The following is a 15,738-nucleotide window of genomic DNA, read 5'->3' as shown; positions in this document are numbered from 1 at the left end:
AAAAAAAAAAAAAAAGAACTTTCAGAAAATGTATTCACTCCTGTTTTCTCTCTTTGATTTCCATCACACAATAGAATAAAGATGTAAAAAATAAAAAAGACAAACCTATATTATTTTAGAGAAAATAGGTTCACTTTACTTCCCTACTGTTGTATCTACCCTCTCATCAGCCCTGCCCCCCATAACACCTATCCCAACCCCACAGGCCACTACAAATAATAAGGGGCTTCCTCATGTGGCAGCAGAATATCCATACTCAATACTTTCTCCTCACCTCTCCCTTGATTGTTCTACAGGTGTGATGTGGAGAGCATGGCCTGCGGTTTCATGCCATTCCAAAGAATTAGCTGTCCATAATCCCTTGCCCCACACTCCTCCAATGTAAGAAAACATATCTTGAAGCAAAAGCACAAGTGACGGCACCAAGATGACACTGCATCCGTGCACTCTGCTTTATATTAACAAGCACATAATTCTAAATTTCAGTGCTGCAACTCTTAGCAGTAAAGCAACTGTCGTTATATTCATGTAAAACTGCATGGCTGAGAAGCGAGGCTTTGGAGGGAAGTGGGTGGAGGAGAAGTGGGAATGGAGGAAAGGATGGCATATCCATGCGAGAACTGAGTATCAACCCTTTGCACCTGAGAAATTTGGCCACAGCCACCTACCCATAAGCCCCAAGGTTCCAAACAGTCCTGCACTTCCTGTAACATGGAGAGGGAGTTCAGCATCCTCCCTTAGATCTGGAGTTGGGTTCAACTCCCTTAGACAGAACCATGAGGACTTCAACATCTACTGCAAATAAACTAACAAGCAGGAGCCCTTTGACAACACTGCACATAAGAAGGAAAGGGCTGTGGTAGTTAGCATTACATTTATAAAACTATGAACTTCCTATACAAGAGCACTTAAATCTCCTAACCTCTACCCTATAATGGACCTGCCTCCAATTTCTCTTCACACAGAACAGTTCAAATTGTTTTAGATCATCAGAACTTAGGTTAGTGAAATTCTAAATATCTAAATACCCCTGAAAGAATTACTTTGGTAGATGCAATCTCTGATTATTGTGGATAAGAAACCATAATCAAATGTCCCTTATTTCTTTTGTATTTCTTTCTTCCATATAGAAAAAGTTTCCATGATTTTTCCTCTAAAAGGAAATTAAGTTATGGTAAATGGTGAAAACCCTAAACAGCTCAAAAACCATCTCTAGGAAAAAGAAATAAATTCTTAGTTAAGAATAAAAATTCTGGCCAGGTGCAGTTGCTCACATCTGCAATCATGCCACTCCAAAGAGTTAGATGTCCGTAATCCCTTGCCCCACCTGCCTGATTTTAAGAATACACATCATGAAGCTAAAGTCCAAGTGACAGCACCAAGATAACACTGCACTTTGGGAGGCTGAGGTGGGAGGATCACTTGAGCCCAGGAGTTCAGGCCCAGCCTGGGCAATATAGGGAGACTCCATCTCTACAAAAAACTACAAAAATTAGCCAGGCATGGTGACGCACACCTGTAGTCCCAACTACTAGGAAGGCTGAGGTGGTAGGATCGACTGAGCCCAGGAGATCAAGGCTGCAGTGAGCCAGGGTCACACCACTCCACTCCAGTCTAAGTGACAGAGTGAGACCCTGCCTCAAAATAATAATAATAATAAATCACATTCTTAATCATCTTATAAAAACCAGTCATTTTTTCACCTAGCATGTGTGAAGTAGGATCTTCCTATAATACTAAATCACAGATCAGTGATCTTTTAAGAAGGTAGTGAACATAAAGTTAAGATCTGAGACTTCGGCAGGAAATAGACCAATGCCTTAAAACCCAGCTCTGCTGCTTACCAACTGTGTGAACTTGGACAAATTGCTTATTCTCTCTATGTATATGCTTCATCTGTAAAATAAGGAAAGCTCTAGTACCCACCTCAGATGACTGATGGAATCACTAAATAAGATAATGTACACAAAGCACTAAGCACAATGCCTTGCACACAGTAGGCCCTCAACAGGTATCTACTGGTACCACTAGCAGCATAATAGAAACAACAGCAATAGCAGAAGTTAGATTGCTCCTCAAACTTTATTTCGCTTAGATCCACTCTGGACAAATATAAAAACCCCACTGGTAGTTATCCACCATATATCTGTCTCTCCTCCCTTTCCTGGACAGAAGAGAGGACTCCACCTCCCGCCCCCCCTCGATTATGTCACTTTCAGCTCAAAGAATTAAAGAAACAATGTGCCACCTCCAGTCACTCTCTTCCCCTGCTGTAGCAACCCTTGAAGCCACACATTGAGATACAGAAATCCTGGATCCTGAGTCACTGCATGGAAAAGACCTGTCCTATAGAGTCACTTGACCTGCTTCATACTTTAGGCAAATAAGAAATAAATCTCTAATATGTTAATCCACTGAGATTTGAAATTTGTTGGTTACTGCAGCAAAACGTACCCTATCCTGACCAACAGGTACTTCTATACTTCTAAAAGGGATCCTAATATACTCCCAAAAAGGGAATACAGTTTTTTTTAATAACTTGCTTTTTGTCAATCTTTATATTTTTTACTTTGTAACACATCATATTTCAAGTAAATAAACTTTTCAAAATCTCCATCCTTCTTCCTCATTTTATATTTTTTAATCTAAAAGAGAAAATTACATTTTACTGGTATTAAATATACAGATTAATACCAGAGCTTTCACTGAGTCATATGTCACACAGTCACATTTCACCTACAATACCCAAGGTATCCTGTGATCACAGTACAGAGCAGAACAAGGAAGGGATAATGGAAGTGCCTCAAGCATTCACACACTTCTGGCGTATGGCAACATGAGACAGTTAAGTGGAATTATGAATATCACCTACTCTAAACTGAACTAACCCTCATGAAATGGACAAGTGGTTCAAAATGTTTTTAATAAAAGTGAAAAAGGTTTTACATGTCACTAAAGTGTATCTCTATGTATTATTCTGCTCTATCTCATCCACATTTAACTCTTTGTGAATGTCATAGAAGACACATAATATGTTGGCAGCATAATGCATCCTGTAATTTATAAATAAATATATGTGCATAATTGGGGTCTGTGCTCAAAGACAAATTTAACGGAAGAAGCATGAGATAAATCACTTTGGAACTAACAGTTGAGAGAAGAGCTTTCAAACTTTTTGTCCCTACTTGCACCGTTTCTAAACTGCTTTAACAATTTTCAAAAAAACACTAAAATGAAGAGAAAACCAGTACAAAACTGGGGGAAAATGTGCACTGTAGAAACAGGTTCATAAAGACTTCATGAATCAGCAAAACCAGAAAGAAGCAAAAATGATACTGAAGAGCATCATTTCAGAGTAAAGAACAAAGCTTTCAGTTCTAACTATAAAGTTACATTTCTCCATCTGAAAACCAGCCTTGGCTCTGTCAGATAATCAAAAGGATAAAGCGATTGTTTTCTACACATAGAAGGAAAACAAAAGACAGATTTTCATATAGATCACAAATACTTCTACAGGTGCTTAAACTCCAAAGAAGTGGTAGCCAGGGAAACAGGAGGATCAGCAGATGACTCCAAGTAAGGCAGAGCACTTCATTAGACCAACATCAAGGCCAGTTATTGGAAAATCACTTGTTCAGTCAACTTAGAGTTGTTCAATTTCCTTCAGAAAGTTAAATAATATCTGGGAGTTTTTGAGCCATGTGGTAGCACACTCGTTATGCCCCAGCTCTTAGCACTTCTATAAGGACCAGTAACAGATGAAGCTGGGGCCAAGCATGCAATCCCAGAACTGTGGGATTTCTCCTTGAAGCCAGGAGTTCAAGACCAGCCTTGGCAAAATAGCAAGACCTTGTCTCTACAAAAAAAAAAAAAAAGGTTTTAATTGTCAGACTGCAGTGACATGTGCCTGTAGTCCCAGCTACTCAGAAGGCTGAGGTGTGGAGGATCACTTGAGCCCAGGAGGTCAAGGCTGCAGTGAGCTATGATTATGTCACTACACTCTAGCCTGAGCAAAGAGCAAGACCCCGTCTCAATGGAAAAGAGAGAGAGAGAGAGAGGTGAAGCTGGAATTTAAACCCAGGTATGTCTGATTCCAAAGCTCTTATAAAAATAGCAGCATTCTAGGAAATAGAGTAAGCATTTAAAAAGAAAATAGCAGCAAATAAAACAGGCCTCACAGAAAAGGTAGGATTTGAAAATGAAGGCTGGCTGGGATTGAACGAAGATAGCAGGAAACAGGGGTGCTGAGAAGGCCCCCAGTGGAAGGGAGCAGCAAGAGCAAGGGAATGGCAGTGCAAAACCTTGGGTGTGTGCAGGAATTACAAAGCAGTAGTGCAGAAAGCACAGATGTGGAGGGAGGTGGCAGAAGACAAGGCTGGAAAGGTTGGCCCAGGCCTTCTAGTACCAGTGCTATGAGCTCAGTCAAGAAGGTAGACTGTATCCTGGAGGCAATGAGTAAACACTGAGGGCTTTAAAGCAAGGAAATAGCATAAATGCAGGCAGATACCAGGAACCTGTTCTTCTGTGGCATGAAAGATGGATCAAAGAAAAGTATGAAGGTGATTTGCACATAGTAGATAGTTAATTAATGCTGAATGTATGAAGGCAAAACACCAAGTTAAACTTCATTGTGTATCTCTAACATAACAACCCATTTTATCCAATCCCATTTCATATTGTTCAATTTGCTACTTAGATAACAAATTTCACTCATTCTAGAAGGAAATAATGGTGTTGGTGCTTCAAAATAAAAATTGATTCACCAGTCAAATGTGGCCCTCTAAATGTTCCTGTTAAAGTGTTTATTCTTGCAGAAATTAACATTTTCTTCTTCTATTCAAAAGGAGGCACATCTGAACAGCTGTTGGAACTGCTGAGAAAGAAAACAAAGTTAACCAAGTACAAAAGTTAGGCAATGAGGAGTGATTCTCCCCACCCCACCCCTTTCTCCTTCTGCAACCACATGAAAAGGTTATTGGAAAATAAGGAAATCACAAGCTGTAAAAGTATGTTTCCTATGCTCTCTCATAGTGTCCAAGTCAAACACATACTAAGCCATAACCTTCTTGATGACGCCAAATTTTCTTCTGCACAGGTCGTGGTACCTGCAAAGCACCAACTACTCAGTGAGAAGCCAAAGCTGAAAAACACTGAGATGAGTCATGACCTACCTGATTTTCTTCATGGGAAACCCTCATCTGCTCCTTGAGGACAGACATCCGTGCTGCCTCTTCTTTCCTCAAGACTCTCTCCTTCTTAAGCTCAGGGCTCCAGAAGGTCTTAATACTGTTCATGGAAGATCCCAACTTGCTGTCCTTGATGTCGAGCTCTTTCCGGAGGAGGTCATTCTCTCTCTGCAGTTCCTTCAGCTGGGCCTGAAGATCTAACATTGTGCTGTCTCTTACCTGCCTCAACATGGAGGGGACCTGGTGGTGATGATGATGGGATGAACCAGTCAGACCACCATGTTGATCTGTGTATGAAAGGACATCTGTGTGGGAAAGTCCAGCAGAAGCAATATTGGGACTACTCCCCATGGCTGTGACACGGCCTCCATATACAGCTCGATTTGTAGCCCTTCCCAGAGTCATGGTGCCCTTTGGGTAAGTTGTTGAAGCCACTCCTTCATGATCACTCAGATACATGGGTCCAGACGTAGCATAGGCTGCATTGAGGGACTGGATATTCTCCATAGACAGAGTCTTGCCTGCTCCTCCACCTCCCCCACTACTTGTTCTTCGGTGGCCCAAACGAGGAGACCTTGGCAAACGAGGGGATCTGGAAGGGCTACCTTCCAGATTGGTGATTGTTCTTGCACTTCCATACATTTTTCTTCTATTATGAGGTTGTTACTGAAGAGAAGAAATGCGATACTAAGTTGGGATTTGAGCTAATATTTCCACAATTGTCCAGAATTTTCACTGCACCAGAAAATAACTCCACTCAGAGACCTGCAAAGTGAGAAAAAGAATAATTAAAAACAAATTTCTTTACAACTCTAACTGCATTATATTTTTAAATATATACTGACAGATGAACCTACATAGGTAGGTGATTAATAATAGAAAGGGTCACAGCTATAATGTTCATTTACAAAGAAAAGTGACTCTCAAACTTTACTACTACATGTGAAAGTTTTACAAATTCCCTCACCCTGCCCCTAAGCAAGATAAAAATTCTCAAAGTGAAAAATAAGGTCTATTCCTTGGGAAAATGAAGATCTCCATATTGGTTTGTGCTAAGGTTAGAGTTGGAACCTCCAGAAAATTCCCCATGGAAGACCTTAGCTATAAAGTGGTCCCTCCTTCGATGTATAACCCCCATAGGCATGTGGTTTGAAAGTCACTCTGAGAAGCTGCTGCTTCCTCAGATGTCAAATATTTGGCTTGCATGTTGTTACCTTCAGCTCCTATACTCATTACAGACCTCATTAATCCACAACAGTCCTCTTTTCCACTAGGTTCGGAATTTTTCTCAACACAACACTCTAGACAGCTTACCACTAATCAACTGGCATTGACAAATGAATTGAAACCTCCTGGCTATCCTGGAGCTAGAAGAAAAAGAGGTAGGTCAACCAATGGGATGCCTAAACACATAGCCAGATCATCAGTGCTATTACCAGAGAAAACAACAGTCCTATCTCTTTCCCCTTTCACACACATCTTTCAGGCTGGCCTCTTGAGAATTATTTCCCATTTTGGTTGACCTTAATATTCCTATTAACAACTTCATATCCATACAGAAATGGCACAGAAGAGGTTCTCATCATGATTACTTAAGTATATTGGTGAAGATTTTATGTAGCTGGGGCTACAGCACTGTAAGTATCCCTTCAATTTTAGCATTCATATGGCCCTAATGGGGCTCATTATGGCCTCCTGTTCTTCCTCTTAGGACGTCTTTAGTGTGTTTTCTTTTTCTTTAGCTTTACAATAAGAGAACAGATTCGATAATGGCAAGCTGAGGTTCAAATCTCCATGCTAATACAAACTAGCTGAGTAACCTTAGACAAATTTACCTTGTTATGAGCTTCTATTCTGCAATCAACAAAATGCAGGTAATACCTCCTAACTCGTAGTATTTTAAGAAATAAGAAGTTTGATGCCAAGAAGCAAATAGTCAATAAATAGACTTTGAAGGTAAGTGTCTCAATGAGATAAGTACATTAATAGCAATATACAGGGGCATCTTTTATTTTCACCTGCCTATCATTCATCCCTTTCTACTCTCCCAAATGCACACTTTCTGGTAATACTGTCGCTATTTTCCTTACAGAAATTGTTCCCAACTCCCTACTCACAGTTCATCAGGTTTAGGTAAGGTTGACTCCCTTCACTCCACCATCCTGGATGGTGCAAGGGGTGAGAACATGACCCAAGCCTGCCCAAGCATCATATTCTGTCCTCCAGACATGGTAGGAGTGATGGGCATGTGACCCACATTGGTCCAACAAGACTCGATACTGTAACTCTGGTTGGAACAGCTGGGAAAGATAAGCTCTTCTTCAGCTGGAATTCCTTACTTTCAAGATAGAGCTGTAAGTACTACAATGTGGAAAGGGCCTCCCTGAGGGTGAAGACAGTACAAAAGAACTAGAGTTAAACTTCAAAGAGTGCGAAACCAAACCAGATGACATCACTTAATACTCCAGATCCAGTAGTCATAGAAGTTAACATTATCTATCATCTATACATCTGTTCCCAGTCCATTTTAGCTACATATACCAGGTGACTGATTGCATTAATGGTACCAATTCTTTACTCTTGCTCTTTTTCTTATTGTACTTTAGATTCTGGGGTACATGTGCAGATCATGCAGGATTGTTGCATAGGTGCATACATGGCAAGATGGTTTGCTGCCTCCATCTCCCTGTCATCTATAACTGGCATTTCTCCCCATGTTATCCCTCCCCAACCTCCCTACCCTTCACTGTCCCTACCCTAATCCCCCACAATAGACCTCAGTGTGTAGTGTTCCCCTCCCTGTGTCCATGTGTTCTCATTGTTTAACACCCGCCTATGAGTGAGAACATGCGGTGTTTGATTTTCTGTTCTTGTGTCAGTTTGCTGAGAATGACGGTTTCCAGGTTCATTCACATCCCTACAAAGGACACGAACTCATCATTTTTTATGGCTGCATAGTATTCCATGGTGTATATGTTTCACATTTTCCTTGTCCATTCTATCATCGATGGGCATTTGGGTTGGTTCCAGGTCTTTGCTATTGTAAACAGTGCCTCAATGAACATACATGGGCACTTGTGTTTATAATAGAATGATTTATAATCCTTTGGATATATAACCAGTAATGGGATTGCTGGGTCAAATGGAATTTCTATGTCTAGGTCCCTGAGGAATCATCACACTGTCTTCCACAATAGTTGAACTAATTTACACACCCACCAACAGTGTAAAAGTGTTCCTCTTTCTCCACATCCTCTCCATCTGTTGTCTCCAGATTTTTTAATGATCACCATTCTAACTGGCGTGAGATGGTATCTCAATGTAGTTTTGATTTGCATTTCTCTAATGACCAGTGATGATGAACATTTTTCATGTTTGTTGGCCTCATATATGTCTTCTTTTGAAAAGTGTCTGTTCATATCCTTTGCCCACTTTTGAATGGGTTTGTTTCTTGTAAACATGTTTTAGTTCTTTATAGATTCTGGATATTAGCCCTGTGTCAGATGGGTAGATTGCAAAAATTTTTTCCCATTCTGCTGGTTGCCCGTTCACTCTAATGATTGTTTCATTTGCTGTACAGAAGCTCTGGAATTTAATTAAATCCCATGTCTATTTTGGCTTTTGTTGCCAATGCTTTTTGGCCTTTTAGTCATGAAGTCCTTGCCTATGCCTATGTCCTATGTGTATCCTTGCATGTGAGATGGGTTTCCTGAATACAGCACAATGGGTTTTGACTTTTTATCCAATTTGCAAGTCCGTGTCTTTTGATTAGGGCACTTAGCCCATTCACATTTAAGGTAAATATTGTTATGTATGAATTTGATCCTGCCATTTTGATGCTAGCTGGTTGTTTTGCCTGTTAGTTGATGCAGTTTCTTCATTGTGTTGATGGTCCTTACCACTTGGTAAGTTTTTGGAGTGGCTGGTACTGGTTGTTCCTTTCTATGTTTAGTGCTCCTTTCAGGAGCTCTTGTAAGGCAGGCCTGGTGATGACAAAATCTCTCAGCAGTTGCTTGTTCATAAAGGATTTTATTTCTCCTTCGTTTATGAAGCTTAGTTTGGCTGGATATGAAATTCTAGATTGAAAGTTCTTTTCTTTAAGGATGTTGAATATTGGCCCCCACTCTCTTCTGGCTTGTAGGGTTTCTGCCGAGAGATCTGCTGTGAGTCTGATGGGCTTCCCTTTGTGGGTAACCCGACCTTTCTCTCTGGCTGCCCTTAGCATATTTTCCTTCATTTCAACCCTGGTGAATCTGAGGATTATGTGCCTTCGGGTTGCTCTTCTTGAGGAATATCTTTGTGGTGTTCTCTGTATTTCCTGGACTTGAATGTTGGCCTGCCTTGCTAGGTTGGGGAAGTTCTCCTGGATAATATCCTGAAGAGTGTTTTCCAGCTTGGATTCATTCTCTCCATCACATTCAGGTACACCTATCAAACGCAGATTAGGTCTTTTCACATAATCCCATATTTCTTGGAGGCTTTGTTCCTTTCTTTTCACTCTTTTTTGTCTTATCTTGCCTTCTCATTTTATTTCATTAAGTTGATCTTTAATCTCCAATATCCTTTCTTCTGCTTGGTCAATTCAGCTATTGAAACTTGTGTATGTTTCACAAAGTTCTCTTGTTGTGTTGTTCGGCTCCATCAAGTCATTTATATTCTTCTCTAAGCTGTTTATTCTCTTTAGCATTTCATCTAATCTTTTTTCAAGGTTCTTAGTTTCTTTGCATTGGGTTAGAACATGTTCTTTTAGCTCAGAGAAGTTTGTTATTACCTACCTTCTGAAGTCTGCTTCTGTCAATTCATCAGACTCATTCTCCATCCAGCTTTGTTCCCTTGCTGGTGAGGAGTTGTGATCCCTTGGAGGAGGAGAGGCGTTCTGGTTTTTGGTGTTTCATCCTTTTTGTGCTAGTTTCTTCCCATCTTTGGGGATTTATCTACCTGTGGTCTTTGTAGTTGGTGACTTTTGAATGGGGTCTCTGAGTGGATGTCCTTTTCATTGATGTTGAAGTTATTTCTTTCTGTTTTTTAGTTTTCCTTCTAACTGTCAGGCCCCTCTGCTATAGAACTGCTGGAGATCCACTCCAAACTCTGCTTACTTGGGGATTACCTGTGGGGGCTTCAGAACAGTAAGGGTTGCTGCTGGTTTCTTCGTTTGTTATATTCATCCCAGAATGGTACCCGTCAGATGTCAGCCTGAGCTCTCCTTTACAAGGTATCTCTTTGGATACACAGGGGTCAGGGAGCTGCTTGAGGAGAAAGTCTGTCACTTATAGAAGCTCATGTGCTGAGCTGGGAGCTCCATTTTTCCATTCAGAGCTACTGGGCAGGTATGTTTAAGTCTGCTGCAGCGGAACTCATAAATGCCTTTTTTCCCAGGTGCTCTGTCCTGGGAAGGTAGGGCTTTATTTTAAGTTCCTGACATGCTGCTGCCTTTTTTCAGAGATGCCCTGCCCAGCAAGGTGGTAGCCTAGTGACAGTCTGCCAGCAGAGGTGTTACTGAGCTGCTGTGGGCTCTGCTAAACTGCTGTGTGAACTTCTTTGTGGCTTTGTTTACAGTGGTAGAGTTAGAACTGCCTTGGTAATGGTGGTCTGCCTCAGCAATGGCGGACTGCCTCTGTAATGACGGACTGCCTCAGTAAAGGTGGATTGCCTCAGTTATGGCAGACTGCCTCAGTAATGGCAGACTGCCTCGGTAGTGGTGGACTGCCTCAGTAATGGCCAATGCCCTTCCCCCCACCAAGCTGAACCGTCCTGGGTCCAGCTGTGCTTGCTGCAAAACTCTCAATCCAGAGCGTTTCAGATTTCTGGTCTTTGTTAGGGGTGGGACCTGCTGAGCCAGATCACATGGCTTCCTGTTTCAGTCCCCTTTTTTTCAGTTGAATGGGTGGCTCTGTATCCCAGGTGTTCCAGGTGCCTGTTGAAACAGCCACCTGGATTTGTGTGAGTTTTTGTGTGGAGATCTGCAGCACCGGCTGAAACAGCCATTCTGGAAACTTGCAGCACTTTTCAGCCCAGGAATCTCCTGGTCTGCAGGCAGTAAAAACTCATCTGGAAATGTGGTGATCACTCACCCTCTGCGTTTTTCTCACTGTGAACTGCTCTCTGTAGCTGTTCCTATTCAGCCATCTTGGATCTCCCCACTCCTGCTTTTATATATGTCTTGGCAGTGTTTTCCCAATGTGATGCTAGGTTCAGTCATGTGACTTTATTTGTCCACTAAGATGATAACAAATGTGAAGTAAACAGACACTTTAAGAAAAACATGTGTTTACTCTCTTGCTCATTTTCCTCTGCCATACCAAATAGAATATTCCCAGTCTAGCCTGACAGAAGATGAAAAATATAAAATAGAATCAAGTTGTTCTAGCCAACAGCCAAGCAGCCCCAAGATGTGTGAGCAAGCTCAGCCAAAGTCAGAAGAACTCCCTAGCCAACCAGCCCACAGGGGCATGAGCCAGCCCAGCTAAACACCACACTTATGCACTTAATAAATCCTTCTTAGTATGTCACTGATGTTTTGTGGTTGGTTGTTTTGCCACATAACAAGAACAATGGATAACTGATGCATTTGTTCATAAATTTCCATTTTGCTACATTCAATTCTGGATGAGACTTCTGTCACTTATAGTGACACATACAGTATGAAAAAAATGTTTTCTATAAAGGTTTCCCCTTTCCCTAAACAGGTCTTAAAAAATTATATACCTGTTTCTAACTATAGAAGTTCACTTGAAATATTTATGTTGCTCAAGGCCCAATTTTGTTTTTCTTGAAAATACACAAAAATAATTTTGTATCGAAGATTTTTACATGAATAATCTGTAGTATAAAAAAGAGGGAATCAACAGTTCTAACATAAGAATTCAGTGACATAAATGATGAGAGAGACAGACGGTGGAAGAGTGGAACAGGCAGTTATATGAATATTTAACAAGACAGAAAGATGTTCATGACATACTGGTGGCAAGGGAAGCACACTACAAAACAGTTTTGTGACTTACTCACATTGTTGTAAAACACACACATACACATACAATCACCAGCAGAGAAGGCTGGAATGACACATATCAAAATGCTACCAGTGGTGGGATTCCAAAAGGTTTTCATTTTCTTCTTTTTATTTGTATACTCTGAATTTTCTATAACTGAAACTGACACAATTGTCCCGTAGAGCTGATGTTAATGGTTTATTTGAATAAACATAGTAATTTATCCTCCCCGTTTTAAACTTGAGAAAGTTGCATTTGTCTTGTCTGAGTTCCTTTCTCAGGAAACCAACCATCAGGTCTCCCAGAGAGTGCCAAGGAGCTGAAACTCACCAGATCACTGCATTTGGACAACGAGATGTCAGATCCCTCACCTGTCATAATTGCTTTGGCCACTATCTGCTTCCTGTTGACCAACTCCTCTTCCTTATTCCTCCATAATTCCTGTTTTCCCACTCATGATTACATTTCTTCCCTCCAACATAAACACTTATGTGAGTCGGTCAAGGAGATGGATTTGAAACTGATCTCCCATTTCCTCAGCTGCAGCACCTGATTAAAGCCTTATTCCCGGGTAATACTTGTCTTCACTTGGCCTTCTATGCAGTGAGCAGCAGAACCTGGACTGAACCACTGGTGTTTTAATAACATAATAATGACATATACTTTTGTCATTTTAAAAAAACTGTTTTCTTTCTATGATTCCAACAGTTAAATGAATTTGTTATCTTTCCTGTGCTTAGAATGTAGATATCTAGCTCCTAGCTGGACCACTACTTATAGAGTTGTCTTCCTAGAAGAAGTAATGAAATCTAACTTGTCCTCCGTCTGCTCCCTTTGTAACTAGAGATACACATTTCTGAGGTCTATGGCTAGGGTTGAGGTCCATAAAATTTACACCCACACAGATTTAATCCTCAGTGAATTCACCTGCCTCCCTGGCCAAGGCTTTGGAAAATTGCAATAACCAACAAACAAAAAGTTAATTTGTTCCCTTTGGAAATACATACACATATATCATATAACATGAAAAGATCTATTTTCTTGTTTGAAATAATGTTTCCTTATTTAAAAAGCAATATATGTTGCCACTGGCCCACAGTTTTCTTGGGTTCTACTTTTCTAGGTTTAATACCAGATTTATGCTAGTATCATAGATAAAGAAACTTTCCATTTTTCATATGTTCTGGAACAGTTAGCATAATACCAGTCTTTCTTATTCCTGAAATGTTTTGTAGAACACACACTTAAAATGAATAGGCTTGGCAGGGCATGCTGACTCCTGCTGTAATCCCAGCTATTGAGGAGGCCAAGACAGGAGGACTGCTTGAGGACAGAAGTTCAAGATCAGCCTGGGCAACATAGCAAGACCCTGTCTCTAAAAAATATTTTTAAATTAGCCCAGTGCAGTGGTGTGTTCCTATAGTCCCAGCTACTTGGGAAAGAATGAAGCAGGAGGATCACTTGAGCCCAGGAGTTCGAGGCTACAGTGAGCTATGACTGCACCACTGCACTCCAGCCTGGGTGGCGGAGGGAGAGACCCAGTCTTTTATAAAAAGCAAAAAACACAAATAGAGCTTGGTTGTTGATTATCTTTTCATTTTTTTACTACGTTTACTGGTTGATTTGGGTTTGCTACCAACTTTGTACCAATTATCATTAAAATGTCTCTTTATAAACAGTCCCTTCCATGTAGATTTTTCAGTCTTATTGTCTTTGCTTTGTATAACTTTTCTTTTAAAAATTTTAAATCATCTTTGGTTATATCCTCATCTCATTCCCAATGTTGTTTGTATTTTTTCTATTTTCCTTGATGACAATATGACAAATGTCTCTCTATTTTCTTAAAGTTTCAGTGATACAGCTTTTGGGTTTATTGATATATTTTACTGCACCTTATTTTCCATTTCACTGATATCTCTTTAATAATAATTTCTGCTTCCTTTATCCTATTTTTTGCCCTTTTGCACTGAATGTTCATTTCTCTTTAATCACACTTCCTAATGAATGCGTATAAAAATATACACATGGCTGCATATTCCAGGATTGTACGTATAAAACTCTTATTGTCATTTGTAAATACCTTGCTGTTTTTATTTTGAAATTTTTATATAATTATTGAGAAGAATATATTTAAAAATCAAAGTGGATAGAAATTTTGTGGTAAAACTTTGTGGTTCACATTGTATAGCATTGGGATTATAAAATTTAACACGTATATTGTCCAATCTTTGGTATTTGTCAATACTTTCTAATTTGCTTATTAGCTTTTTCTTAATTGTGAAAACAACTAATAATTATAGAAAATTTAGAAAATACAAATATGCATAAAGCAGAAAATGAAAACACTCTCAATCCTGTCACTCATAGATAACCTCTGTTAACAAGTTAGCATAATACCAGACTTCTCTATTCCTGAAATGTTTCATAGAACACACACACAAAACTGAATGGGCTTGGCAGGACATGCTGACTCCTGCTGAAATCCCAGCTAGTCAGGAGGCTGGGGCAGGAGGATTGCTTGAGGACAGAAGTTCAAAACCAGCCAGTATGTATTATGTTGCTTCCAATTCCTTTTAAGTGTGTGTGTGTGTGTGTTAGTTTTAGACAAAACCAGACAATATAAAGACTATATAAATCAAATTATACAAAGACTATATAAAGTCTTGTATTTTCCTTTTTCTCCCTGTTTTATCTTAATGTCATCTCCTTTTTCCACTTAACATAGATGTCACAAAATATTTTTATAAAACATGATTTTTAACAGCCACTATGAGTCTCCAAAGATGGCCATCAAAATTCCTCTCCTTCCTATACACAGTTGTCTCTAGTTCAATTAGCCCCATCAAGAAATTGATTCTATTTCCCTTCTCCTTGAATCTGAACTGGCCTTGTGACCCTCTTACACCAACAAATGCAGCAAAAGTGACACTGTTCCAGCTCTGAGTCTAACCCTAAAGAGGCTTGACAGTTTCTGATTTTGCTTTCTTAACACTCAGCTGCCATGATGCAGGATGTCCAAGCTATCATGCTAAAATTAGGAGCCACACAGAAAGACCCTGGAAAATGAAATATCACATACAGAAAGAGACCACATGAAAGAGAACCAAAGCACTCAGCCAAGAGTCAGCACCAAGACACCAACAGAGCAAGTAAGGCCATCTTGGAGCTTCCAGCCCAGCCCAGCCACCATCTGAAATCAGCTGCATGAATAACAGCCATCACCATAGGTAATAAGACCACCAATCAACCCACTGAATGGTGGGAAGTAATAAATTATTATTTAAAGCCCCCCTCCAAGTTTTACAGATTTTTGTTACACAGCAAAAGAACTGAAACAGTCACTTAATGCTTCATTGCGTGGCTTTCTGATCATTGATTTAACTAATCACCTACTATAGAACACTTAGGTAATTTATTTTTAAAGTGGAAATATAATAATATTGTGATTGAGAAAGCTTTATAATTTTTTATTACTTTTTTTGATAAAGGTTTTCAATGTTCTGTGAGTGCTATTCAGATTGATAAAGCTCTTACTTCCCTAGGATAAATTTTTTTTTTTTTTT

At 39.9% G+C, this 15,738-nt stretch overlaps 1 protein-coding gene across 1 annotated transcript in view; it reads right to left on the bottom strand.

The window, feature by feature from the left end:
* ERC2 (ELKS/RAB6-interacting/CAST family member 2) overlaps nt 1-15,738 on the bottom strand; it is a gene marked incomplete at its 3' end in the record, with an annotated part of 493,154 nt that overhangs the window by 451,147 nt on the left and 26,269 nt on the right. Inside the window, exon 2 of the mRNA XM_037738120.1 lies at nt 5,172-5,951. Within this exon, the coding sequence (XP_037594048.1) occupies nt 5,172-5,828 (657 nt within the window). The remainder of the gene's footprint in view (nt 1-5,171; nt 5,952-15,738) is intronic.

Source organism: Cebus imitator, unplaced genomic scaffold, assembly GCF_001604975.1.
Source record: "Cebus imitator isolate Cc_AM_T3 unplaced genomic scaffold, Cebus_imitator-1.0 Scaffold48, whole genome shotgun sequence".
Taxonomy (NCBI): Eukaryota; Metazoa; Chordata; class Mammalia; order Primates; family Cebidae; genus Cebus; species Cebus imitator.
The sequence above is the reverse complement of the archived record's forward strand: the minus strand, read 5'-3'. Positions and strand labels throughout refer to the sequence as shown.